At 46.3% G+C, this 27,717-nt stretch overlaps 1 protein-coding gene across 2 annotated transcripts; it reads right to left on the bottom strand.

The window, feature by feature from the left end:
- On the bottom strand, positions 1–27,717 carry ZMAT3 (zinc finger matrin-type 3). 2 transcript variants are annotated; one of them, XM_032783574.2, is made up of 6 exons: positions 27,499–27,717; positions 19,255–19,574; positions 16,564–16,683; positions 14,523–14,689; positions 14,297–14,397; positions 1–5,412 (listed from the first exon to the last, which is right to left on the bottom strand). In XM_032783574.2, the coding sequence occupies exons 2-6, from the start codon at positions 19,516–19,518 to the stop codon at positions 5,201–5,203; spliced, it is 864 nt and encodes a 287-aa protein (XP_032639465.1). In that variant the 5' UTR covers positions 19,519–19,574; positions 27,499–27,717; the 3' UTR covers positions 1–5,200. The 2 variants fall into 2 exon arrangements, with proteins under 2 accessions (XP_032639465.1, XP_032639473.1); XM_032783582.2 differs by lacking the exon at positions 27,499–27,717 and adding an exon at positions 20,608–20,793.

Here is a 27,717-nt window from a genome sequence, read left to right as displayed (position 1 = left end):
TGGTGAGAGCAAGACGATTTATTGTAGAGTAGAGAAAAGGTTCATTTTCATCAACTCAATTATTCCCCTACAGAGTTCAATGCAATAAAAAGAGGAACAAGTGTACAAAATGAACCTGACAAGGCTCTAGATGACGTACATTCAAAGCATTTGCAAATGAGGCTACTATACAGATGCAGGATACAAATTAAATCAGTTCCTTCCAAAGTGGACTGAACTAATTCCGTATCCACACTCACTATTTTGTGTTTTGTTTCAGAAACATCCATAATCCTCCCTTTCACTGCAGATGCTTTATTCTTTTTTATATAACTCCACTGGCCTTTTCTCATCACTGGGAAAAGGATGGCAGCTATTATAGTCTAACAATTTATTTAAGATCAGATTTTATTTTTACTTCCAATTTGATGCAGGTGGCAACTGATCCTGCTCCAGTGAAGTCAATGGGAGGTTCACCATGACTTAAATGAAATCAGGATCAGGTCCACGGTTGTTCAATCCCACATGCTAATTTATTCCAGGGAATACATGGACTTTGCCAATTGTAAAAATAGTTCCTTTTGGATCCATCTTGAAACTTGTTCTTCTTAAGGGGCAAAAGGTTTCTTCCTCATCCAGAGAATCCTTGTAGATACAGACATAAAAACATGTACGTGACAAGGCATCAGCACTACAGAGTTCCTGGAGTGGTTTAGGGCTTGACCCTATTCCACTGAAATCAATGGGAGCTTCACCGCCAATTTCAGTGGGAGCAAGTTCATGCCCTTACAGAGCAAGAGAAATAATTCTTTAAAAAGCCTAAGCCAGCCTAGATTGTTGTAACAAAATCTAAGACTGAGAGAACATTTAGCACCCTGTTTTGTTTTGGCATGGCCAATGTAAGTATACAGTACAGCCATGTCATTCACTTTGTACTCAGGCAATAACCCCCCTGCAGTCAATGGGAGTCTTGTCTGAATAATGTGATGACAGGATTTTGCTCATGTTATTAACAGCATGTTAGTAAGCCAAAATATGAATCAATGCTTACAGATAGATTCTCTCTATAATGTTCAGGTAGTAAGGGAGAAAAAAAATCTCCTGGACTAAATTTTGCTCTTGGTAACACTGGTGTAAATATAGAGTAACTCCGCTGAAGTCAGAAGGGTTTCTTCAGATTTGCACCAGAATAACTATAAGCAGAACTGAGCCCCAGGTTAGGTAATAATATAACACGTTTATTTGTTAATGCATAATGACATCTAATGTTAATACAAACAAAACAGTACCTCTTTCGTACTCCATATAAACTATATGGATCACATGTATTGGTCTCATTGCCTTAAAATAAAAGCTACAGCTGGAATGAAATGCATATGTATCTAACGTTAACATTAACATGTGCTCAATTTACAGAGTCCACCATTTAGACAAAGGTTGCAGTTGTGACTTAAGAAAAAAATCTGGAGGCAAACCCTGAATTTGTTTGCCATGAAAACAAAGGAACAATTTTTATTTTATGTGAAGAAAAAAATACATATACGTGGGGTGAGGGGGAAGAGCCACATTTTCACAAATAATAAATATCTAGTCTGATTCGAAATCAAAGTGCACTAAAGATTTTTCTATTTCAACAAAACCACCCATAGGATAAAGCCATAAATATTCACAAGACTGTCAGTGGTCAGCATAATAAAATAAATATGAATGCAATGATTTTTTTTTAGCAGCATAGGTCATTAATCTACTGGCCAATGTGATAGCTTCACAAAAGTCCATTTTATTTTTCCAGTCAAGAAATAAACTATTCGGGGGGTGTCTCTAAAAAGGTGCCACATCTGTATTCTTACTGGGTATGGTGCCTCTCTGCCCCTTGCCGTGCTCCCACCCCACCCCACCCCACCCCACCCTCATATCTGAATGTAACTATAGCAGGATATGTTTTCCCCAAGCATTCTGAATCCTTATGTACAGAATTACTTTAATATGCATATAGTCAAGTTCTGACCTTCTCCTCTTGCTGAAGGGCCTTAGGGTTGGCTTTAATCCTTAAAACATAGGACTGGAAGGGCCCTCCTGGGTCATTGAGTCCAGGCCCCTGTTATCACAGGAATACTAATAAGGTCTAAGGTGGTTTTTTTTCACACCTTCATGATTAGCCATTTTCTAGGTCAAGGAGAAACCATTGCGGGTGCTGTGACAGGACGGGCAGTCTTTTGTTCACTTGTGCTCACATCAGAACTTCTGGACAGAGCAAATCCCAGCATGTCCCACATCCTTCTAGCCATGGATGCCTTTTCTCCTGCCTGGGAGACTTGTCAACAGGCGCTGTGGAGTCCCACTCCCTGCTTCACAGAAGGGCAGAGTAGAGATGGAATTCTGGAGGTGACAACCCTCATCCCTGATGTTCAAACTGAGACTGGATGGCAGGGGAAGTCTACCTGCCTGTTGGGCAGCCTCCCAAGCAAAACCATGGGAGCCCCATTGCTGGGGCATTTCAACTAGACACTGTTTTATGAGGGAAAATGCCTCCTTGGCTAGACACTGAGCTAGACACTACATATAACAGGGCTTTCACCAGCTCTCATTTTATTCAGTGTTGCATGAAACAATGGAAACACCATGCCATGGTTTATGGCAAATGGACATTTAAACATGATGCAGCTATCGCTGTGGGGAGACACGACAGGGCAACTATCGTCCACCATCCTCTGTCCTTACACGGGGATGTACAGCCAGGAAAACAGAGGAAAGGCCACAGTTCCACTGTCTGGCATGGGGAGCAGGTCATACCTAACGACTGCACTCTCTACGGCAGCACAGGAAGGTTGGGAATGGGGCAGGCCAGTAGACATGGCCAGGGGGCCAGCCAGGGAGAGCACAGGGGAAGGTGCTTGTGCTTGTGCTCTGCAACCTGAGATTCTGTTCTCCCACCCATTCCACCCAATGGAGTTCCTCTGTGCAAAGCCTATATACTCAGGCTTTGCGCAGAGGACCAACATTAGGCGCTACAGACACTGAAGTCTGTTACCATGCATATAAACATGAATCAGCAGGAAGCATGTGATGATTGCTGTGACCTCCATCACAGTTTAACATCATGGAGTATAGGAGTGCTATATAAAAGACAGGGCAGTTGTGCAGTGCTCGCTGGAGGAGGCCAATGATACAGATTACTCAAAGTCTGAAGAACAGCTTTTACTTTAGAGTACACAAGTGATACAAGCCTTTCTGTGGTGGTCTGAGAAGATGAACAGAAACTCTGTTTTTTAAGGTTGAAAAGGGCTGGTGGAATGCAGGAAACTAGGTTGCAGGGACCAGTGAAGGATGGGGAAAAACAGAGCTGTCTGCAACATGATATGCTCTGGGCCAAATTCATCCCCAGTGCGGCCCCAATGAAGTCAATGGGATTACACTGAGGCAGACGTTGACTCGCTGTCTCCAGGAGGAGGGGACAAGCTACAAAGCACCTTTTCACCTCTAGTACCCTCCCACCCGAGAAACAAAGGAGCTACACTAGCATAAAACTAGAACAGTAAAGCTGGCCTGAAAGGGAGATATCCACAGCACCTGCCCGGTTCTGATCCTACTTAAAAAAAAAAGATCAGGATCATTAAATTCACCACAACTGCGTGAATGATCAGAGGAGAGCACAGCAGCCCCACTCAGAGATCAGTAGGGGACCAGCATGCTAGCTCAGCCTGAATACCACACAGGGGAGAACATAGCAGCCCAGACCAGAGATTGCATGACAGATAGGGTGACCAGATGTCCTGATTTTATAGGGACAGTCCCGATATTTGGGGCTTTTTCTGAAATAGGATCCTATTACTCCCTCCCCCCCGTCCCAATTTTTCACACTTGCTGTCTGGTCACCCTAATAAGGGGCAGCACAGCAGCCTAGCCTGGAGATAATACATGGGAGAATATGACAATCACGCTCATTATTCCTTCCCTAAAACAAAAGACTAAAACGCTGATGTTCAGTGGGAAGCAAGATAAAGGAAAGCCCAGTCTGAGACTTAGAGTAAAGGGAAGAAAGGAAATATGCCCAACACGAGCAGCTCTTGTCCAAGGGTGAATTTCACTTTGCACATATAACACCTGTCAGGCTTAGTGCAGCTGAATGGAGTGGCAGTTGAGGCAGTTGAAATCCAATAATCCCCAATTTCCAGAGAATTTTACTACATCACAGACCCACCCCCTCTACAGTTACTACAGGCTGGAGAACAGCACCTGACCTCCCTCAGCACCAATTTGATAGAGTGTTTGGACCCACGATTCCTCCCCAGCCCATCCTCATTGCACTATCCATGCTGTCCTATAGAGGGCCAAGGCTCAGTACAGAGCCTCCATCAGATTATATTCGCTTCTGTTGCTCTCTGGGCCCTGCACAGGCCCTGCTCCCATAGGTGAATTTCACCCACACTGCATAAAGATGCCTATTGGCTCCAGTGTGGTAAAAATCCATTGCCAAGAATGGACCAGAATCTATCCTCCTTGACAGAAGAGAATATCTGCTGATGTTAACAGATCAGCTACTCTCCTAATGCAGACGTTAGGTTGAAATCCTCACCAGCCACTTGAAGTCTAAACACTCGGGGGTGGCCTATGTGAGGGTGAGAGAGATAGGATACTCCTAAGGGTATGTGCACAGCCTCTGTGCCATACTGACAGGAATGCAGGAGGCACCTGCTGTAAGTTGTATTTGAGGCTATTAGCCTCTGACGCTTCTGCTAGCAGGGATGTGTGGCCAGCAATGCCATTCACACGTCCGCTGGCTCTGTTCACTCCTCTTCTCTAGCCTGCCCATAAAGTCCCCCTGCTGTGGAGTGATGCTGTGGAGCACAGCTCCAGGACACGCCAAAAGGGGTGTTGCGTCTCCACATACCCTGCCTGCATGGTAGAACCGTGGTGGTCCCAGTGCTTCTTGGGCCTTGCACATTCATGCAACAGGGCATGGGGGAGGACAGGGCTCCCCCAAAATGCAATGAAGAGCTTTAGATAACAAGCAAACAAACATTAAAACCACTTCACATCCTGCAGAGCATATTCCTGCCAACAGCGATATAAAAACCCCTAACCATACCATTAAGTTTGCAGGTGTTACATTATAGCTAGAGAGCATACTCCTATCAAATGGAGCACAAAGCAGGGCATGTGGCAAACAGCAGGCGAGACAAGCTGCTCTATTTGCAAACCACTACCAAGGGATAGCGTGTCATTGTACATAGCCAAGATTCTCCATCTCATTCCTATACCGCTGTTCAGACACCTTGCTTTTGTGCTGTTTACTTTCTAAATGTTGTCGGAACTCCATCTCTTCGCTAGCCCCGGCATTGCACATGGAACAGTAGTACTGGCCACTTGGGGTGACACACATGGCGAGATCACGAGGAATTCGCTGGCGGGAGCGTGGATTGAAGTAGGGACCTGCAGAGAAAATAAAGGAGCCCATTTATCTGTAAGCAAGAGGAGCCCTGCAGTGTTTCAAGCCTCACTTCACAATCGCTAAGGTCTATGAGTAAAATGTTCAAAAGCACCTAAGTGACTTGGGAGCCTAAATCCTACTTTCAAAAGTGACTTAAGCACTTAGGCCTAGATTTACAAAGCTATTTAGGCACCTACAGACATAGATAAGAACCTAATAGAATTTTCAAAGGCACCTAAATGGCTTTGATGCTTAATTCTTCCTGAAGTCAATGGGACTTAAGTCAATTTAATTTTGTAGTGCAGACTTGCCCTAAGTTACGTCAATGTACAGGCACCGCAGTAACTGAATCACTTTTGCATGTCCACACTATGATCCTTGTGCCGGCGATGCGCGTCCTTACCAGAAGTGCTTGCACTGATTTAAATGCCAATGCGAGGCATTGTGGGACAGTTTCTGAAAGGCCGCAAGAGTCCATGTAAGCAATGCAGCATCTACGCTGACACTGTGTTGCCCTAACTACTTTGACTTAAGTGCTACGCCTCTTGTAGGGAACGAGTTACTAAGTCGGTGTACTGGACGAGTTACATCGGCGGCAGCTACATTTTACTGTAGACCCCTACAGAGTTAGGTCAGTGTAAGCTGCCTGATGGTGTATTGTACACAAGGCTTTAGGCTCCTAAGTGCTTAAGTCACTTTTGAAAATGGGAGTTTGGAGCTTAAGTCACTTAGGGGTTTTTGAAAATCTGACCCTGTATCACTGTTCCCCCTATTTCAGAATTAGAATCCGCTTTCTGATCAGAGTAAGTTTACTGCTCGCTTAGTTAAAAATAGTTATGATAAGATCATATTTAATATCATTTTAGAAGAACCGTTATATTAACTAACACCATGCTGAAAATATAAAATTAAACTAACACTCATCAGAGGATTGTCTGTGCTAACGAGCACTCATTACAAGACTTGCAAAGAAAAAAATAAAACTGCTGATCCAGACACTATTAAACATACTTCAAATTAAATGGTATAGAATTAAGCACTTGGACAGGAAGCTGCAAATCACGAATATATGGAGATATACCAATCTCACAGAGCTGGAAGGGACCCTGAAAGGTCATTAAGTCCAGCCCCCTGCCTTCACTAGCAGGACCAAGTACTGATTTTGCCCCAGATCCCTAAGTGAACTCACAACCCTGGGTTTAGCAGGCCAATGCTCAAACCACTAAGCTATCCCTCCCCCTCAAAATACCCCCTCAGAATACCTCTGGTTAGGGTGACCAGACAGCAAGTGTGAAAAATTGGGACGGAGATGGGGGATAATAGCAGCCTATATAAGAAAAAGACCCAAAAATCAGGACTGTCCCTATAAAATCAGGACATCTGGTCACCCTGCCTCTGGTGCGCTCTGTGGAGTTACACAGATATAAAATTGCAGTAAATGAGACCAGAATGACGCCAGATTCATTCCTGCGCTAGTGCCAGCACAGGGACAGAGAGGATACTAACTTCACCTCTCCTCTTCTGCTGCTGCTCAGAGCCAAGGTGCAAGCGAGAGGACTCCTTTTTTCTGCTGCTATAGGCTGCTGAGTTTGTCTATATTGCAGCTAGGAGCAAGGCTGGATAGACAGACTCTCGCTAGTGTGCCTGAGCTAGCATACTGAAAAAAGCAGAGTGGACACTGTGGCTCAAGCTGGAGCTCGGGCTCTCAAACCCAGGGGATTGGGTGGGCCTGAGCTCAGCTCCAGTCTGAGCCACAACATCCACTCTGCTACATTTAGTACGCTAGCTCAAGCCCCACTAGCATGAGTCTGTCTATCCAGGCTAGGAGGCTTGCTCCTAGCTGCAGTGCAGACATAACCAATGGGAGTCTTCAGCGCTGAGCTCCACCCTAGCCTCACTTCTGGCTCCGGATCCACCCCTTCCCTCCTCCAGTCTGTCAAGCTTCAACACCTCCCCACCCCCGTCCCCACCATGTTCCACCGCTCCTAGTCACTCTGTCCTGCCCTAGAATGCTCCCAGCTTCTGCAGAGGCAATGCATCACTGGCAGAGCTTGCCCAGCCTGGCCAGAGGCTACTCTGAACTGGAGGAATTGACTGGACACATGGCTGAGCACCAGAGCAAAGTGACTGTCACTCAGAGGTGAATTTCCCCCATGCGCTTTTCTCTGCTTATTCCTAGATCAAAGTTCTTTTTAAAGGATTTTACAGTAAATCAAAGTGCTTTTCTCTCCCTCTCCACTGCCAAAATAAGAGAACAGACTCTGTCTTTCCCATATTGCATTTGTTCAAAGGGTGGCAGAGCCAGAGTCTGAAACACCAGAGAAACTATTCAGGGAGAGGTGGCTTTGGAGGGTGGCAAACCTGCTTTATCATTCTGGACAGCAAGAATGCGAGCATGGGTTGATGTGGTACAGTCGGAGTAAAAAGCTCAGGCCCCTTGCCAAGAAAACACCAGGAAATAGCCACCACTTAGAGTAGCAATAGAGAAAGGCAGATGGGAAATTAAGTTATGAGATGAGAAACCAACCAAACAAAGAGGCTGACAAACTGAAGTAACTTTAACTGCGGAGAGGATCAAGACGGACAGATGGGTGGAATCAGCGAGAACCAGACAAAGCCTTGGCACCACAAATAGCTTCTTTCTTTGCAAAGCTTCCTTCACTGCGGGGCTCTCTCAGCACCTGAACAAATCTTGGATAAACAGATTCTGCGGGGACAAAGGAGTGGGGAATGGAATGCTCCCAACTTGGGCATGGAGCACCCATGCAGACCCTGCACAGCCTCAGAGGCTTCAGCAATATGGGTGTGGTATCACAGCTTGCTGTATCACTCCTAGGCCTGGTCTACACTACGCGTTTAAACCGATTTTAGCAGTGTTAAACCAATTTAACGCTGTACCCGTCCACACTACGAGGCCCTTTATATCGATATAAAGGGCTCTTTAAATCGGTTTCTGTACTCCTCCCCAACGAGAGGAGTAGCGCTAAAATCGGTATTACCACAGAACGACAGATAACCATGATCTTACTGGAAATTTACAATGGGCACAGACGTACAGACTGCTGATAACTGTCTCTGCTAATCATGCAAAAGCAAACGAAATGCGTGCTGTTAGCCGCTGCCAGTAACGCTTCTGTTCGGCATCGCAGTACACTAAGGGGAAGTAATAAAAAGCTGAGCTTTGGAGGGTGGCAAACCTGCGTTTTCATTCTGGACAGCAAGAATCCGAGCGATGGTTGATGTGGTTACAGTCGGAAGTAAAAAGCTGCAGTTCCCCTTGCAAGGAAAACACCAGGAAATAGCCACCACTTAGAGTAGCAATTAGAGAAAGCAGTGGGAAATTAAGTTTATGAGATGAGAAACCAACCAACAAAGAGGCTGACAAACTGAAGTAGACTGTTAACTGCGGAGAGGAATCAGAACGGACAGATGGGTTGGAATCAGCGAGAACCAGCAAAGCTGGCCACACAACTAGCTTCTTCTTTGCAAAGCTTCCGTTCATGCGGGCTCCTCTCAGCACCTGAACCAATCTTGGATAAAAGATTCGCGGGACAAAGGAGTGGGAATGGAATGCTTCCAACTTGGCATGGCACCATTGCAGACCCCTGCACAGCCTCAGAGGCTTCAGCAATAAATGGGTGTGTATCACAGCTTGCTGTATTCACTCTAGGCCTGGTCTACACTACGCGTTTCAAACCGATTTTAGCCCAGTGTTTAAACCAATTTAACGCTGTACCCGTAACCACACTACGAGGCCCTTTATATCGATATAAAGGGCTCTTTAAATCGGTTTCTGTACTCCTCCCAACGAGAGGAGTAGCACGTAAAATCGGTATTACCATATTGGATTAGGTTTAGTTTGTGGCCGCAAATCGACGTATTGGCCTCCGGGCGTATCCACAGTGCACCACTGTGGACCGCTCTGGACAGCAAATCTGAAACTCGGAGCAGTGGCCAGGTAAACAGGAAAAGCCCGCGAACTTTTGATTTTCAATTTCCTGTGCCAGCGTGGGAGCCTCTGATCAGCATGGGTGGGGCCGAATGCGTCTCAAATCCAAAAAGAGCTCCCAGCACGGAACGTATGGAGATACTGGATCTGATCGCTTTATGGGAGACAAATCTGTTCTATTAGAGCTCAGTTACAGAAGATGAAATGCCCAAAGGATCTGAAAAAAAATCTCCAGGCCTACACAGTGCTGCTGTGACAAGCCTGAAGGAAAGCCAAAGAATGCAAATGACGCTTATGGGGACGGGAGGGGTACTGAGGACTTCCAGCTATCCCACCAGTCCAGCAGCAGTCTCCGAAAATATTTACATTCGTTGGCGAGCTTCCCAATCCCTGTAGGTTCAACACATGTCCGGCGTGTTGGTTCAGGGTATAGCTCGACAATTTACTTCTTCCCCACACATGAAAGAAAACGGCAAGTAAATTGTTTTCTTGATTTCTTTCAGTTGTCACCCTAGTCTGACTGAATGCTTGCTGCGTAGACGCGATGCTGCGCGTGAAGAGCAGTATCTGCTCCCCTCCCCCGGTGCAGGTGATGCAGTAGGACTGCATATCTGGTCATCACCATCACCCGTGGTGCTCCTGCTGGCCTAGGTGAAGCTGGACCGGGGGCCGCCTGCGTAAAAATAGGAATGATTCACCAGTCATTCCCACAGTAGATTGGTACAGCAACAGCTGTAAACCTCCTATCATAGCAACTGGGGGCTGAGCTCCATCAGCCCCCTCCTTTCCTGCTGGTAAAGAAAGATTCTGTAACTGCCTGGACTGTCATTAGCAGTGGGATGCTGGGCTCCTCTGCCCCGGCCACCCTTAATGTCCTGCCTGGACTTGTCATAGCACCGGGGCTGCCTCCCCTCATTTTATCTCACTAACAAGTCACTGTTTCTTTATTCCTGCCATTCTTCTTAACTTCATGACACCAAATGGGGTGGGACCTGCACGGTAGCAGGAAGGGTTGGGGGAGAGAAGCAACAGATGGGGTGTCGCAAGGACCCCGTGAATTGGCATGCAGCTCAACATTTCTGCTGATACTGACACGGAGCAGCTGTGCTTCTTATACACTGGTTTCTCTAGTTACACTGCCCATATTCATAGACTCTATTTTTAGAAACCATAAAGGAGGTTATTGGACTTCGGGGGGAGTCATTCCCAGATTTTTGCCTTTGCGCCCTGCCGACATCAGCCAGGGCACCGATGATGACCGCAGACATACAGAACGACAGATAACCATTCATCTTACTGACAATTTACAATGGCAGCAGACGGTACAGAATGACTGATAACTGTCTCTGCTAATCATGCAAAAGCAAACGAATGCTGCTGTGTAGCGCTGCAGTAACAGCCTCTGTTAGCGGATCCAGTACACATAAGGGGACAGTAAAAAAAATAGCTGAACGGGTGGCTGGGCTCCATGGTTGCCGTGCTATGGCGTCTGCCAGGGCAATCCAGGGAAAAAGGGTGCGAAATGATTGTCTGCCATTGTTTTCCCAGAGGAAGGAATGAGTGACGACACTTACCCAGAACCACCCACGACAATGATTTTTTGCCCCATCAAGCACTGGGATCTCAACCCAGAATTCCAAGGGGCAGGAGAGACTGCGGGAACTATGGGATAGCTACAGAATAGCTACCCACAGTGCAACGCTCCGGAAATCGACTCTAGCCTTGGACCATGGATGCACACCTCCGAATTAATGTGCTTAGTGTGGCCGTGTGCACTTGACTTTATACAATCTGTTTTACAAAACCAGTTTATGTAAAATCGGAATAATCCCGTAGTGTAGACGTACCCCTAGACAGAGGCTTTGGCCAGTGGGACTGCATAATCATAGACCCACTGACTGTCTTCAAATGACCCCTGTGAGGTGCACACACAGCCAGGGTAGGGCTGCTCACTCAGCTGCCATGACTAACCCCAACCCCCAGCTCAGTGAAGACCTCCTGGATTATGACTGGGAGGACGGGGTGGATCCCCTGGTGCTTGGCTGGTGCATGGAGCTCTCCACCCCTTGGGTCCCCGAGTGTGTACTCTAGGAGGTGAGGGAAGCCTTATTGCCTGCCTCTCAGGCCTTTCTCGAGCAGGTCCTGCTGGAGGATGCTCCCTTCCTGCCCCTCACCTCTGGTTCTCCAGATCTCGCCATCAGGCCCCTGCCCCGCAAGGCCCCCTCCGCACCACCGAAGCCAGCTGCATGACCTACACTCACTTTGTTTCTGAATCAAGCCTAGGAAGCAACTGTACGTTCTCATACTCCATACCTTTCACTTCCTCACCCTCATGTCTCACCCTGACGCCAAGTGGCAAGATCTTCTACCACATGTGGAGGATGAGGAGCCCCGGTTGGCCAGTCTATATTCTATCCTGGACCCTGGCCTACCAGGGATATTAGTTGGCAATTCCTGGCATGGTTCACCCATTCCCCTCCCTGACACGTGCCCTTTTTGCAGTGTGAGATAGACCCTGGCACACATTTACACTGAGTGAACCAGGTTGCGGCCCCTTTTCCGGCTCCTCCAGAACCTTCTCCTTCAGGGTTGGCTGCACTTTTTCCATACCTCCTGATCTACACTCACTCCATCTGTGGCCCCACAAAGTCACGAGACCTCCTCGTCAGCCTAGTGGCACTGGCTAAGGTGGCCTTCCATCATGCCAGGAGAAGGATGCTGGATGGGAGGTGTTCTGTGACAGTGGGGCCTATTTTCACTCTTCCCTCCAGTCACATATCTGGGCACAGTTCATCTAGGCCACATCCACTGGCTCTCTGGACACCTTTGAGGAGCAGTGGGTGCTGTCCGGGGTTCTCTGCTCAGTGTCCCTCTCTGGCTCCCTGGTTTTACCTCTCACTCCCATCCCTGCTTTTCATTCATTGTCCCCTGAATTTACCTAAGCCCTCAGCTCACGGCTGTTCCCTTTAGGCTGGGGAAGGGTCGTTTACATGTGGGCAGGTGCAGATGTTCAGTAGGTGCTATGACTCGCCCCTCCAACAGAACCTGCAGTGATTCATCACTTAGGCATGCTGCAGCAGCCAATCCCTGGGCAGGGCCCAGGTCAGCCTCTTCTAGGACCCCCGTGTCAGCGCTGCCCTCAGCCTGGTCATAACTCTACAGCTGGCTTCGACCCTTGGTACCTGCTCTCCACCACTGCACCAACCACCAGGGCTGACTGCCTAGAACCCAGCACCTGACACCCCCTCCATGGACCTGCTGGAGTGTTTCCCCAGAGGATGCCTCCCCTCCAGTGAGGAATAAAGATGCATGGAAGGAGGCTGGGGAGGAAGACTTAAAGCTTTCCTGGAAAAGTCCTCTCAGCTGGACTGTCTTGGGGGCCTTGGCCCCTTGCCAACGCTGTGGAGTTTGGGGATCCATGGGGAGGGGAGTCTGATATCCAGCTGCAAGGGCAGCTGCTGCCTCCTCTGCTCCCTTTCCCCAAGAAGCATGGCCCCCACCCAAGCAGCAGTGAAGAAGAGGACCCAGAAGGAGTTAAAGCTCCTTCAACAATGTTAGCCCCTGCTGCAATATTTGGTTAGGAGGGGATAGTGCCAGATCTGCTCTGCCCCCTCATACTTCCAGACCTGCTCCCATGCTCCTGTGGAGACATTTTCAGGAGGAGAATCCCAGGCATGCTAGGGAAGGTGCTGCACAAGAGGTGCACGGGCAGGGACATGTCTATGTGTAGAACGTCCCCTCTGCATGCAGACCCATGTGGGACAATCCAGCCCTCAGCTGTCAATCCAGCCCCCACTTGTTGAGGTCAATGGCAGGTTTGGTTGAGTGAGAGGATCAGGATGGGCCCTATGGCCTGCTAATACTCCTACTTGCCCCTTAAACCTTCACAGAGCTTTATAGACTCCGGACCAGATTCCTCAGTCCAACCAGGCCCCTCAGTGTCACTCAGGTGGTGCGAAGGAGCCAGGTGCTGGCTGTAAGTGGCTAACTGAGAACCTCCCCAGTGGAGAGACCTCCTGATCTAGCAGCCTCCACCACAACCCCAGCACAGAGGACATTCCAAGGTAGGAGGCAGTGTGTTGGGGGCGAGGGGGTGTCAAAAGATCAGGGTTGGATGGAGCATCAATCCTCCCTTGGCATGTGGTACCTGACACAGTGTGGCTAACCACTTTAAGGGGAGATGGGCCCAGCCCTTCTAGTGACACAATTATCTTTGCCTCCCAAGGTGGGGAAAATGAAGTTCATGTGACCAATCAGGCCTCTGCCTTATCTAACCCTAGGTTTGGGAAGAAAGGGGAAGTGGTGGCGCTTGATGCTGCAGGAAGGCTGTGAGGAGTCAGAGGAGAGCACAAGGCTGGCAGAGACCTGTGGATGACTCCAGGTAGGAAGGCCAAGGAGTGCCTGCTTGGGAAAGACCAAGGAGCAACCCAAAGGAACCCAGGGGAGTGATGGAAAGGAACCTGGGAAGGGCTGAAAGCTGAGCCCAGAGGGTGAGCAGAAAAATTAGAGGGCAGAAGAGAGGCCCCTTAGGTAGAAGGGATTAGGCCTAGTTTGAGACTGGGGCAAAGGCGCTGGTTTGTTTGGCTTTAACTTGGATGTGGAACTCCAATTCCCTGGATAGTTGTACTTTTGTTAAAGGCTTAGCTGGAGGACCAACGTATAGCAGCAAGGCACTGCAGCAGCCAAAGGAGGCCATGGAGTTTTGAAGGGCTGGGAGAAGGGGGCAAAATGAGGCAGGGCTGCTGCAGAGCTACCCCATGCCACCCTGGAGGCATCCACCCTGTTACAATCCCTCATGCTTGAGTCAGAACCAGGGCAGACCAGCCCACAGAACAAGAGCTCCCTAATGCACCCTTCTGTGTCAAGCAGAACCCATTAAGCAATAGTCACTGTGTGACCCACAGAGCATGTAAGTGGTGACACAAGCATTCAAGTACCTGTACTGTTCTGAACCGCATACACATTTCTTCTATTCTGCATCATCTTATAGTCATTCCCTTCTTTCCGTGCCCTCCGTTTGCCCAGTTCTGATGTATCCCTGAAGGTTAAATAAACACATACAGCTCTGTTTTAAAGCTCTCTGAGATATATTAACCGAGACTGTGGAGGCATGGCTGCACAAATTCAGTCCAGCCGTTAATGTAAAGGTTGAACAATACCTACGAGAATGAGTTGTTCTGTGCTTCTGCCAGGCGTAGCCTCTTGGCATGATTCTTTCCTTGGTAGTGAGCCTGGGCCACAGCTGGGGAACTAAATGAGGCATCACAAAGCTTGCAGTAATCATTCTCGGTGGCCATGATCACTCGGCCTCCTGGTTTAGAGGCGCTCATCTAGCAGCAAAAGGGAGGGAAAGGATCACATACAAACATAGTGGAGTTCATTCTTTGAAATCACTGAGCCAGGCTCAATGAAGTTGACCCCTCTCAGCAAGCTGGTGGTAAAAGTGGGGATTAGAACTCTGGGTTCTCTGCACTGGGTTCCCCAAATTCGTTCCCTTGTGGGAGAAGCGTTTGCCTCTCCTTGGCTCCAGCTGGGAGTCTGCCCCCCTGAACCTGCTCATCCCCTAAGATCCACATCGATCTCTGCAGATCAGATGGAAGATCCCTGAGGATCAGATGAAGATCAGAACTATCTGTGCAGAGGCCCTGTACCTCTGCACTGGCTCTCGTGTCTCCTGCTCCCACTTCCAGCTTCCTTGCATGCTTGACTCCTCTGACTACCACTGCCCCTAGGAACTCCCTGAAAGGAGATTCCACAGCACTGAGGGAAGTCTGCGTCCAGACTACCTGCCCCCATCTCCAACCCAGCAAATAACCTTCCGCGAGTTGCAGAGAAACAACTGACCCCTCCCAAAACCTTGCCTATGGACAGCAGGAGTTCCATATGCAGATTTTAGAGGAATGATCCAGTCCCGAGTAAGCTCAGTCCTCAGGAACTCCCAGTGAATTATGGGGCATGATCTTGCCTGTCTACTTAGAATGTAAGTTGATTGGAACAGTGATTGAGTCTTTTTGGTGTTTTGTACATCACCAAGGAACTGTATTTCCCAAACAGTGGAATAACAATGATTTACTCATTGGCCTTGCCAGTGCTATACTTTCTAAGGTGCAGTTTCTTTGGCCCCCATTTTGATACTTCATATGCTCCTCCTAAAAAAAAACACCCTAGAATTCTGGCATGCATGGTACAATATGAACATCTTCTATGTAGCGGGCTCAAACTTGGCTTTCTTTTTTCTGAGAATTAGTTCCTCAAACAAGGCACAGCAGCCACCCCAGCTGTTGGAAATCAACACAGTGCACTTGTAACATACAATAGCTTAGGGAAGGGCCTGCTCTAATGCCCACTGATGTGAATGGAAAGACTCCCATTCTCTTCAGTAAGCTTTGGATTAAGTTCTTTTTGTATGTCAACAGGTCTCCCCCATAGTGGCTGGCCCCAGCAACCATGTAACAACCTGCTATTCACTCACAGCTAAGGGGTTCGGTCTCCTTTAGTTCAAGTAGTAGAGGCCTGAGCTTTTGGTGCTGAAGGCCCCAGCTTTGATCCCTGCTGACCGACATGCAAGCGTTGGGTGTGGAGAACATTTGATTTACCCCTTGAGCTAATAGGGCATGCACTCTGCTCTACACGTGCCTGTCATTGGGCAGTTCATGGGACAGCATTAATCTGGATCACAAAGGGGGCCATTCACTCATGCAGTGATTGGAGAATGAGTGCCACAAGAGTAGCTATTTAGGGAGGAAAATGATGGCCCAGTGCCGTTGGTGCTAGACTTTAAACACTTTTTCTACATAGGCACCCAGGTGCAGCCTCACTTGGATGCACAGGAGATGGCTAGGCAAGGGGAAGATATCCCACACACACACAAAGGAAGGACATGACAACGAGTGATTTCCATGGGGTTAAACAGCCATAATCAGCAGAGCATCTGATTCACACAGGTATCATACGATTTGCCACACAAGATTAGATCAGTGGCTCAGTGAGTCAAGTCCCCTGTATCTAGGAGTGGTCAATACCTGATGCTTCAGAAGAATGTAAAGGCACACATCGGGCCAATTGCATCATGCTGGACATAGTGAGGAAAATTCCTCTGACCCCTGCAGCAATCCCACCCCAAAGCATGAGACCTAGTTACCTTTGTCATAGGGGGTACTGCACATGTAAGCAGCACAGCCTCAGTCATCTTCCCAGGCCTTACCTGAGCTGGATGGGAGACAATCTGAGGCATGGCAGGCTCTACTGAATTGCTCATTCTGGCAGGAGCTGGGCAACTATTTGCAGCATAGTAATTCCGAAGTTTCTTACTATGGTTTTTACCCTGGAAACAAAACTTGAATTAATCACTGTCCAGATGGAAAAGTCCCACCTGTATCTAGCAGCCAGAGGACTCAGCTAAGAGGCTGAAATGTAAATGTAGTCATGACAACAGCAGCTCAGGTACAGGCTCCAATCCTGAAAGGGACTGAGCAATCTCAACTCCCATTGATTGCAATGGGAGATTAGAGTGCTTGACATTCCTCATGAGATGCTCAGTATCTGGCAGGGCTGGGTCTTGGGATGGGGTATGTACCCCCCACACTAGCAGTGAAAGGGTGAAGGGGAGCCCAATTAGCCCATTCTGTGGCACCTCAAAGACAGGTAATTGAGGATTAGACCCAGCTGTGAAGAACCAACCTGGGTGGCTTCTATAAAGAAGGCAATAGGGAGAGGAGACCTCCCTAGGGGAGGTAATTGGGTGTTTCCTCTCTGGGAAAGAAAACTCAGAGGGGCCTGCACCTTGGGACTATCCCTGAAGGGAGAGGGTAGCAGGGGAGGAGACTCTTGAAGCAGACCTGGGAAAAGAGAGGCTCCAGGGAGACAGCATGGGACATGCTTTCCAGGCCAGTCAGCAAACCTAAGGGATGAACCTACAAAATTCTGTCTGCAAAAATTAGAAGCTTTTTTGAAAATCCATCCCAATAATATAGAAAGACACTCAGGTCTCCTCATCTCACTAAAGCTCTCCCTGTTCAGTACGCTCTTCTGGAAAAACCAAAGTGAAAACTATTGCGACATACCCAGAAGGTCAGAAAACTGGCACTCTGATGGACTTGGGAAGGGTGAGTGAATTGAAGACTCTTAGACCACCCACCCCAGATGATCATATCTAGAAGTTGTCAGAAGTTGAGGGTCCAATAAGATGGTGTTCTTACCAGGTAGAAGCACAAAGTGAGAGATGATCTCTGGGGATCCATATTGTGAACCATATCAAAAGAAATTTACATTGCGGTAGAGAAGCTGGCTAATCCAATGGTGTCTGTCATATACTACACCCCTGTTTGTGTGATGAAGCCCCACTCAGAGACAAGACCAGTTCAAGTGAACCATATGAATAGTGTTTGGTCTAAGAGCAAAGGTAGTAACTTCATTCTTACAGCACAGGGGCGGGCAAACTTTTGGGCCAGAGGGCCACATCGGGTTTCCGATATTGTATGGAGGGCTGGTTAAGCCCAAACAGCCAGATGTGGCCCGGCCCCACCCCCTATCCGACTCCTCCTGCTTCTCGGCCCCTGATGGCCCCCCCAGGACTCTTGCCCATACACACATTCTCTGCTTTCCCTGACTGCCCCCACTGCCCCATAAACCCGCTCCTCTCATGCCGACTTCGCCCCCAGACCCCTGCCCCATCCACCCACCTGTCTCCCTGACTGCCCCCAGATCCTGCCCCTGAACTGCTCCCCTGCCCCACCACCCCCCCTTCCTGACTGCCCCCCCGGGATCGCTGCCCCATTCAACCCCCTGTTCCCTGGCCTCTCACCGCAGGCCCCCCTTCACACACCCGCCCCCGACCACCACCCACCAAACACTCCCCTTGCCTCTATCCAACCCCCCTGCTACCTGCCCCCTTTCCGTGTTACCTGGAGCACCAGTGGCTGGTGGTGACCCAGCCACACCACCACACAGCACAGAGCACCGGATCAGGCTGCAGCTCTGCAGCTGTGCTGCTCGGCAAGAGCTCGCAGCCCCACTGCCCAGAGCATTGCGCCGGCAGTGCAGTGAGCTGAGGCTGAGGGGGAGGGGCTGGGGGCTAGCCTCCTGGGCCAGGAGCTCAGGGGCTGAGCAGGACAGTCCCGCAGACCGTAGTTTGCGCACCTCTATTATAGCACCTGCTGTCTGAGTTACAAAGAGCATACTCCTCATTCTCAACGGAGCCTGCTCAATCTGTCCCCCAGGGGACATAGACCTGCTAAACTGCCATCCACTGATAAAAGCAGCAAAGCTGGGAGAAAAGATGGGTAATCAACATTTTTTAAATATATTTTTAAATTAGAACTCGAAGGAAAATCAGAACTTTCTGTTGGCCTTAGTTGAACTGGGGAATCTGGTTAAATTCCCACTGCCTCTCCCCTTTATTTTAAAGGGGGAATCTAGGACCAGATTCCCCAGTTCAACTAAGGACCAAAGCGCACAGGGTTTTGCTTTCTCATTCTCCTGTGGTGGGGGAGGAATGAAAAACTTTGACTTAAATAAATTTTCCATTATTTTGGTCGAAAGGGCAACATTTTTCATGACGGAAGAGAAGTTTTGATGAAAAAATTGTGAGGAACTCCAGCCTAAAGCACAAAGAAGACAAGCAACTCATTAGGGCCCCACTCTTAAACCCTGTGTAGACTCAGTAACCCCTCCTTCAGGCGTGGGAGCAAAAAGGGGGGCTTCATCTGCCCTCATACCCCACCTGCCTCTGGCAATGGGACCAGAAGGAGAGGAAGCTCCTGGCACATGACTCCCTCACTTATGGCAGGTTGAGGTCCCACAATTCATAAGGCTTGCCCTACATATATTGAAAGAGTGGTAGGCACCTCACAGGAACAACTAATCTGAACATCTTTCTTCTTTTGCTTCTCCTTACCTGGTAATGCGCCTGGGCTTGCTGTGCTGAATTCAGAGTGACATTGCAAAGTTTACAACACAGAGGCTTACATAGTTCCTCCAGCACAGGATCCTTTGTAAGCTCCTCTTCTTGTGAGTGCTGCAAGGAAGGCCCCAGTCCAAACGGTTTCTGTGGGGACAGTGGTGAGTTGGCTCTTGGCCTTGTGGCCACTGACATAGGAGGAGATGAAGGCTTCTCAGGACAAGGATGAGGAGGAAGTCCTGCCTGCTGCAAAAGAATCATTGGCTGGGAGGACTGCTGGCATGTTACTATTGAAGGAGGAAGACTCTTCTTCAGCTCTGAACCAGAAAAAAGACACAGGCTCAAATAAACAGCATCCTTTTCACAATGTGAATGTCCAAGATTGGGGCCAACGTTGCCAGTTTCACTCCAGCTACTCTGTGTCCCTCCAACAAGGCAAAGCAGCCATAAACCCAGTTTAACCAGCCAGTTAAGATGAGTTTATAGCTTCTGCTTCACTGGAGCAGGGCAATGCTGCTGCAGTCAGCCTGTTAATCCAGCCCCAGATATTTTTTTAGGCAAGACGACACGGATTAAAATCTGAGTTTAGCTATTAATAAAGGCTACCGCATCCTCCTGGAAATTTAAGTGGACTACTAAGAACTTATAATATCTGGACAACAAACAAAATGAGAACTCACCAGGCATAAGTTTCCAGATGCAAGAAAAGAAAATTCTGCCATGTTTGTGTTACCCTAGGAGGCCCGGAGCCTACATTTGTTAGAGCCTACATTGTTACCCTAGGAGGCCCATTGAAGCAGTGCTCCCAAGGGTAAACAAGTGGAGTACTGGGGCCTTATGCCCTTTCCCAAATCCAAGAAGGGGTGGGCTCTGTGCCAACGAGTTCACAATCTAAGAAATAAACTAATACTGCAATATGTGTTGTTGCTTGGTACCTTGTCAATCATTTGGAAGTAGCTGTGTATGTTGTGAATGGTAAACCCCATACAACGCCTCCATAAATATCAACTTCAGGAAAATTTGTCAAAATTATCATTTCTCCAGTAAATAAAAGCACTGAGGGAGACACCGTTGTCTATTGGTTAGAACAAGGAATCAGGAGTCATTTCTTCTGGGTTCCATTCAACACTCTGCCATTGTCTTGTGGCATGACCTTGGGCAATTTCTCCATGCCTTCACTTACTAAGAAGCTGAATCCTTCTCACACTACCAAACATCACTCAGAGCCTGAATAAGACTCTGCCATCCCTGTCTATCCTGGGCTGCTCTTTGCATGTCCTCTATGTTAAGTCCAATAGTCTTCCCTCTCTAGTGTTCAATGGAGAAATTATTTCACTCGGCTTCTCTTACACGTCCTCCAGTTGCCCAATGGTACACCTGCCACGGCAGATGCTCTGGTTATATTCTTCATACATCCCAGATATTTACATTGTCTTCTCTGGATAACTTTGGAATTAAAAAGTTGTGGAACTTTGACAAATCTCCTTATTTGTTACAACTTCATTCCATTTAATACCGACCATTTTCCTGAGGCATTTGCTATTTAATTGGATATCTGCCTCTACTTCTGGCAGATTTTACTAAGTACAATGCAATATTAAAAACTATTTCATATTCTCTTAGGTTTGGAAGATTATCTCATATTAGCACTTATTCAGTTTATTTCTCAATCAGTTCAAGTTCTTAGGAACCCCCTTAAATTTCCAACAAAAAGCTTTGAGAGGCTTAATTGATTTATGTTCCCAAGTTCTGTTGAAACCCTGGGATGAACATTGCTAGGTTAATGCAAAGTGGAATTATTAGTGTAAATCAAGACAGAACCACTTTCTTCAAGATTATATTAGCTTCTCATCCTAGCCCCGCTTACCAATAAACAGGATTTTATATCTTGGCCATTTCAAATCACGTCAAGCTAAAATTGCATTCTGGGGTGCCAGATTTGTACTATCTTTAAGCAGAAGTGTTTGAAATACAAGGACCTACCTTTACTTTTCTAAATAGGAATCCTTAATTTAGATTGCAGGTAACATTTTCAGAAGTATTTTAGGTGCCTACGTCCCATTTTCAAAAGTGACTTTGGTTCTTAGGCCCAGATCCTCAGAGATGTTTATGCCTTTGAGGATCCTGGCCTGAGGGCCAGATTTCAAAGGTATTTAGGCACCTAAAGATGCACATAGGTGCCTCCTGGGATTTCCAAAAGCACCTAAACAGAATAGGCACTTAACTCCCATTGAGATCAATATGAGGTTGGCATCTAACCTAATCAGGCACTTCTGGAAATCTCATAAGGCACTTATCTACATCTTTAGGTGCCTAAATACCTTTCAAATTCTGGCCTGTGAGAACCTAAGTGAATGGGCCTTAGGTACTTGGAAGCATAAGTCACTTTTGAAAATGGGATTTAGGAGCCTAAGCCACTTGGGCACTTTTGAAAATTTTACCCGAATAAATCTGTGTTGTTGTTTTTGCACACATGGACCCCCCAGTTCTACAATTGGCTTCTTGTTAGCAAATCCCTAGGCCTATACAGGACCAGCTGCAGAACAGAAGCTCAAGTTCCAGCCAACAATATTGCTTTAAAGTTTTCTGAGTATTTCTAGGGACTAACAGGGGGGATCCCACAAAAAATGAAGCACACATATACACGCCTTTGGAAATGGGCAGACAATAAAGCCTTTGGATTTTATTTCTCTAGTGCAGCTCCCTTGTCAAGGTGCTGTGCTCCCTACTAAAATCAATTTCTAAATATTAATTCAAATGCAATTCAAAAAACCCCTAAAGAACCTCACTAAAATTAACAACTGAAACAAATTTGAGGATGTTCAATGCAGAAGCTAAAGAGGAAAGAAGGGAATGGATGGAAAAGTATAAATTAGAGGGAAGTGGTTGTTCTGAAAAACACCGGGGAAGGAGGAGTGTTTAATGGTGGGCCGAGAGATGGACTACTGGATTATATGGTTAAGTGAATTCCACACCCTAGGGCCCACCATGACAAAGACACTAATTCCTTTTTCTGAGTATGATGGTGGGATTCCTAAAGGGATCTGAGGTCCCTTCCAACCCTGATATTCTATGGTCATGTCATACCAGAGATCCTCTTCAAGATGAATTCCAAAGAAGACGTTTCAAATATAGTCAGGGAACCTACCTTGTTGCAGCCTTTAAAAACGAACAGTACCAGCTAACAGTTAGTGTGCCACTGCATAGGCAGCCAGTGCAAAGAATGCAAAGTGGGCATAATGTGAACGTGACTGTTAGATAGTGAGAAAAGAGATGCTGGATTCTGAACAAGTGGCTGATAGTGGAGCAACTCTGCTGTTAGCCCTAACAAGACGGAATTTCATCAGCTGAATGTATGAGACACAAAAGCAGGGATTGCTGTTGTGAGGTTACCCTGAGATAAATCATCTGTGCATCACCTGTGCAAATTGTGAAGTGCATGAGCAAAAAGGTTCCTATCACATGGAACACATGGAGGGTGGGGGTGGGACTTCCTAGAGAGGGCATGGCTGACTCACTGCTTCTAATCACACCCTCTCAACTAGAATGAGCCTTCTTGTAGTAACTAACTCCATCCAGTAGCAAGACTTCATAGCCAGTCCTGGGAACACAGAAGTTTTAATATGTCCAGACAAAATAGTTCAAACATCCCTCCAGGCCAGAGACTTGAACTACGTTGTCCACAGGGCAACAGATGTACAGCTGTGCCCACATCCCATAGTAAGAAATTATCTGGCTAAAAGAGCTTAGTATATACATTGACCAATACGGCTGATAAAGGGACCTCTGAAGGACTCAGCGTTTCAAATATCTTATTACCACCATGGACTGACTCCTCTCTTCTAGGTAAAACTTCAGAGCAGCTCCAGACACACTAGCTATGTTCCTTAGCTGTCAAAGCAGTAACCATGGTCACTCATATTAAAAGATGTTAAGAAATCCACCATGATCAAAATGACAAGCTGACCCTGATTTAAAACCAGCGAGAGGTCATCCGTGAGCCTGACAAGTGCAATCTCAAATCCAAAAAATGCTAATCCTAAAATGGGAACTATCTAGGATGCCACTAATGTCCAAGTGCTCCTGGACTGGAATAGCCACAGCTTCTCAATCTTGTTCCCTGAAAGTGGGGGATTTGACAGCTGGCAAGCACTTCAGTGTCAAGAGATGGCTTCTTAAGGAGGGGGGTGGACATTTGCATGTTTAAGGATAATTAACATCTTTCTCTTGTTAAGTGAGGCATTGATGACATCGCTCAATGATGGTGGCACAGTCACATCATTGTCAAGATGGACAGAAGTCAAAACTGAAGGCCATATGCCACAGGGAATTCCAGAGGACAAGGAAATCAGAGATCAGGTGAAATAATCTATTGCGACCCACAGCTTTACTAGTCAAAAGATACAGGGACCAGCCTAGAACCACGTTGTCTCATCTGTGTAAAAAGGTAACTAGCTCACCATTATAATCAGTTGAAGGAACTGCTAATTGGATAAGGCCATCTGAAGTAATCTGATTGCACGCTATCCAAAAGAGTTCAGCTGGAATGTTCATTACAGAAGGGCTAAGCCTGAGGACAAGTAACATCTCCTAACCTCACTGTCAGTGATTCTATATGCTTGCATAAAATCCTTTAACAGAAAAAGACCAGACACCAGGTAATTATCCCAGTGACCTTATTGCCAACATATGCTCCAGGTGCTTCAGCACCTGGAGATCACCATGGTCTCCATATTCAGCAAATTATGATGCTACAGCAGAGGGAAAGGGAGTCAAGGTATGACCCAGCACCAATATGGAGATCTTAGAAAAGCTACAGAATTCAATAGCTTCCAAGGCTATGAATCTGTAGCACTGGTATGGTGTCTGCACTGATATAGATAAGGTGATGATTGACCTACCCAACATAAAGATGTAGTCTACCATCTGTGGGTGTTCTCTTTGACCTTCAGGGTAAAACTCAGAAGGTGAAATCCTTGTCCCATTAAAGTCAAAGGCAAAACTTCTATTGATTTTAATTAGGCCAGCATTTCTCCTAGGGAGTCCTTTCACTTCTGCTCAATAGAACATTTGAAAATGGACTATCTTAAGAAACTGACCATTTTTTATATTGTCATATTGACACTGCAAGACAATAATAATCAGATTATAGTGTTACAATGTGACCATTTTTTATATTATCATATTGACACTGCAAGACGATAATAATCAGATTATAGTGTTACAATGTGATTGGTAAAACAATGTCAGTACAAGTCTATGAATGCCTTAGAACAACATCAGATCATATTAAATGTCTGTAACAGCAATGACTTTAGGAAATGAAAGGAAATCATATCACTGTAAGTTGGTGAAAACCATAAATGCATCAAGCTTTGAAGCCTCTGCTCAGGAATGCTTTTTATCCAGGAATAAAGATTGCTCAAAGCTCACAGAGCTGAAGATTCATTAACATTTCTTCCCTTCTCAGCACAGTGTCTGGATTTTAATATAATTGCACCTAAAACTATGTTAAGAGAACAGTAAGCACTCAAAGTCAGGAAATGACATAGTTAACGTTGCTTTCGCAGCCTTAACTTTGCCCTTTGGCTTGTATCCTTTTACAGCACAATCTTTAATGACGTGCTTGCATTGTGTTTCTCAATCCTACAATATACTACCGTACAATTTTTCTGTACAATCTTAGGAGCAGATTGTGACCTCTTTATTCACAGTATTAAGCTGTAACTCACATGAGTAATCACATGTACATGTCCCGCTTCTTCTCATTTTTAAAATTTGTTTATACTTACTCTTTTCATTAGCTCAATTATTAGAACAATCTTTATTGTTTTAGGGTACAGTCCTGCAAAGTGTTGCACACTGTGGTTCTGATCCAGAAATTACTTAGTTTGTGCTTCACTTTAAGCATGTGAGATGTCCCATTAAAGTCCATGGGATAATGCTCTTTCACTTTTTATAAATAAATTTTCTTCTCTCTATAAGTATCTTAATCACTGAGTCAACAACTATGTACTATATAATATTTTTTCTAACCACCAGTTTAGTTTACCATGGGTTCAGCTCAGGGCATAACTGTTAACTCTGAGACAGATTCAGCCCCTCTTACTCCCATTGAGTAGTACTGTACTCTACAGGTAGTCCCATTAATTTCAATGGAATAACAGGTGGAAGAAAGAGTTATTCATTTGTGATCATGGGCATCATAATTTGGACCCATACAGTTAATTTAGCTACACATTTAGGTGACCTAGACATGCCAGCAAATTTGTATTATTACTCTATTATACATAATGGAGCGGTTTTCATTTGCAGTAAAAGCACCATTCCAGCAATGGAAAGCAGCCTTAAATTAGATGTAAATATAGTTTACTCTCACCTTAAGCCTACTTTACAAAGCAGGCACAGTCTAAAGTAGCGTTAGAGTAAATGGCCCAATCTGCTGTAGCTTGTCTAAGAAGTGTTTGCTATTACTTTCATGAACTCTGGCTATCATACATAGTGCAGTATACAGCACCACAACGTGTAAGGGGAAAAAATTATGACATGACGTTGTTTGAGAAACGGTATGTTAACTAAAGACTTTTTGCAGTGGATTAAGGGTACAGAGGCAGGATTAAGGTTACATAGGCAATCCTAACGTTACCATTTCCTGACTTTTGACAGGAATGTTAATTTTTCTTTAAAGGCGGTGCTAGGATGTTTTTAGTTGGTTGGTTTAGAGAAATATGTAAGAAAAAGAAGATCCATAATCTAGAACTATTTGTCTAGGCCCCACTGTAACACCCCATCCCATTTACCTTACTAGGTCCACAATGGACTCCAACCATCTCCACACTGTAGGAAGTTAGCAAGAGATTCCCTCTCCCTGCGCACTTTAGAAGCCATGCCATTTTTACCTTGCGAGATGACCAATGATCTCTGCATTATTCTCTGCCCAACTTCAGTAAAGGCTCAGTTGTGCCTTTAACACACAGCTCCAGGAGAGCCTGGAGCTGCAGTTCCCCAGGGTGAGTTCCAGGAGGCATTCTGCCTCAGGAAGACAGGATGCCTCCTGGGTCTCACATCATTATGGGCTACAACGTACTTCCTCCTGTGTGTTCCACAGGACAATGCAGAGGGATTCAGCCGGGTAAGTCCAGCTACTTCCTACCCCTTTGGAGCGCTGTGTACGTCGGGGAGAGTAAGGAAGGAGCAGATCCTGCACTTCCCTGAACACAGAGACCACAATTGTACCTGGCCTTTGTGTGTGCCATACTAGTGGGGAGGAAGGTTCTATATTTTCACTACCCTATGCAACCTTGGGAGAAATGTCAGGCACAATCTAGGCCCAAAAGCTTTTCACTGCACAGCTAAGTTTGTCAAGCATACAGACACAGTATAGCCTTCCTTAGCAGCAGATTTTATGAACTTAGTGGGAAAATTCCTTATGAAGTGCACTCTTCGAAGGCAGAGCAATTTGTAAAAAGGTCATAACTCAGTCAAATCTAATTTCTGTGCCAAGTTTTCCTGACTGTTTCCAGCTGTTTCAGTGATGGAGTTATTCAAACAGTCACTATTTATTTATTTTTTAAATCAGAAAGTGTATTTTTTTTCTCCAGGCTCCTCATACTCCAGAATGAATGTACAATACTTGTTTTTGCTGAAACTTTCCCGATACATTCGCCTTTGGTTAGAGACCAAGCCTGACAAATTTCAGCCTAAAGGATGAAGGCTTCATACAGTACTAAGTGATTGAATGCAGGGCATTAGAATGGAAACAACTTTCATGACAGTGGTCACTGAGTCTGACTCTAGACTACTGTAGATGCAAAATAGGTAACGCAAAGGGCAAGGGAACATTTTGTTACCTAATACATCATTATGGAACTATACAGCGTGATGCAAAAACTGACATTTTAGCAAATTTATTCATGCAAAATTGGAAGCTTTACAATCCCCACGACTTAGATTCTAATTAAAATTGGATGCATCTGTTGTTATCTTGAAATGGTTGCAATTCAAGATGCAATTTGGGAAACATACAAGCAAAACATAGCATCCAAAAACTGATGCAGTATGTAGACATTCAAAACATACAATGCAACATAACTACCCACATGCAAAACAAACGTGTAAAATCTCACAAACTAACAAGTGGAACATGTACATAACGCTGCTTGTAGTGCGATTTACCTCCTTACTGTTGCCAGTGTCCTGACTACTCTAATAAATGCATACACCCAAGTAGAATACACTTACTAGACTCTCCTGATTCTGGGAGGAGGGACTCAGAGAAGCAATCTGCAGGCAATCCCTTGTACCTGGAGCTGGCCAGCCCTGCACATCCCCAGCTGAGATCTTCACCTCCTCCTTTCTTCCTTTTTCATGACAACTTAAGTCGGGTTGCTCCCCACTAGATCTGAGGGGCCGTCAGTCAGAAAAGTCAGTAGAACCGGACACAGAGGGAAACAGCTGCAG

The sequence above is a fragment of the Chelonoidis abingdonii genome, chromosome 8, assembly GCF_003597395.2.
Source record: "Chelonoidis abingdonii isolate Lonesome George chromosome 8, CheloAbing_2.0, whole genome shotgun sequence".
Classification (NCBI taxonomy): Eukaryota; Metazoa; Chordata; order Testudines; family Testudinidae; genus Chelonoidis; species Chelonoidis abingdonii.
The sequence above is the reverse complement of the archived record's forward strand: the minus strand, read 5'-3'. Positions and strand labels throughout refer to the sequence as shown.

What these genes read in the sequence shown, in the direction of transcription:
- ZMAT3 (XM_032783574.2), bottom strand. Translation starts at nt 19,518, where the DNA reads ATGATTCTTTTGCAGCAGGCAGGACTTCCTCCTCATCCTTGTCCTGAG. An exon ending in AAGCCCAGGCGCATTACCAG is followed by an intron (nt 16,684 to 19,254) that starts GTAAGGAGAAGC and finishes TTTTGTTTCCAG; the next exon opens with GGTAAAAACCATAGTAAGAA. An exon ending in TTGTCTCCCATCCAGCTCAG is followed by an intron (nt 14,690 to 16,563) that starts GTAAGGCCTGGG and finishes TTTTGCTGCTAG; the next exon opens with ATGAGCGCCTCTAAACCAGG.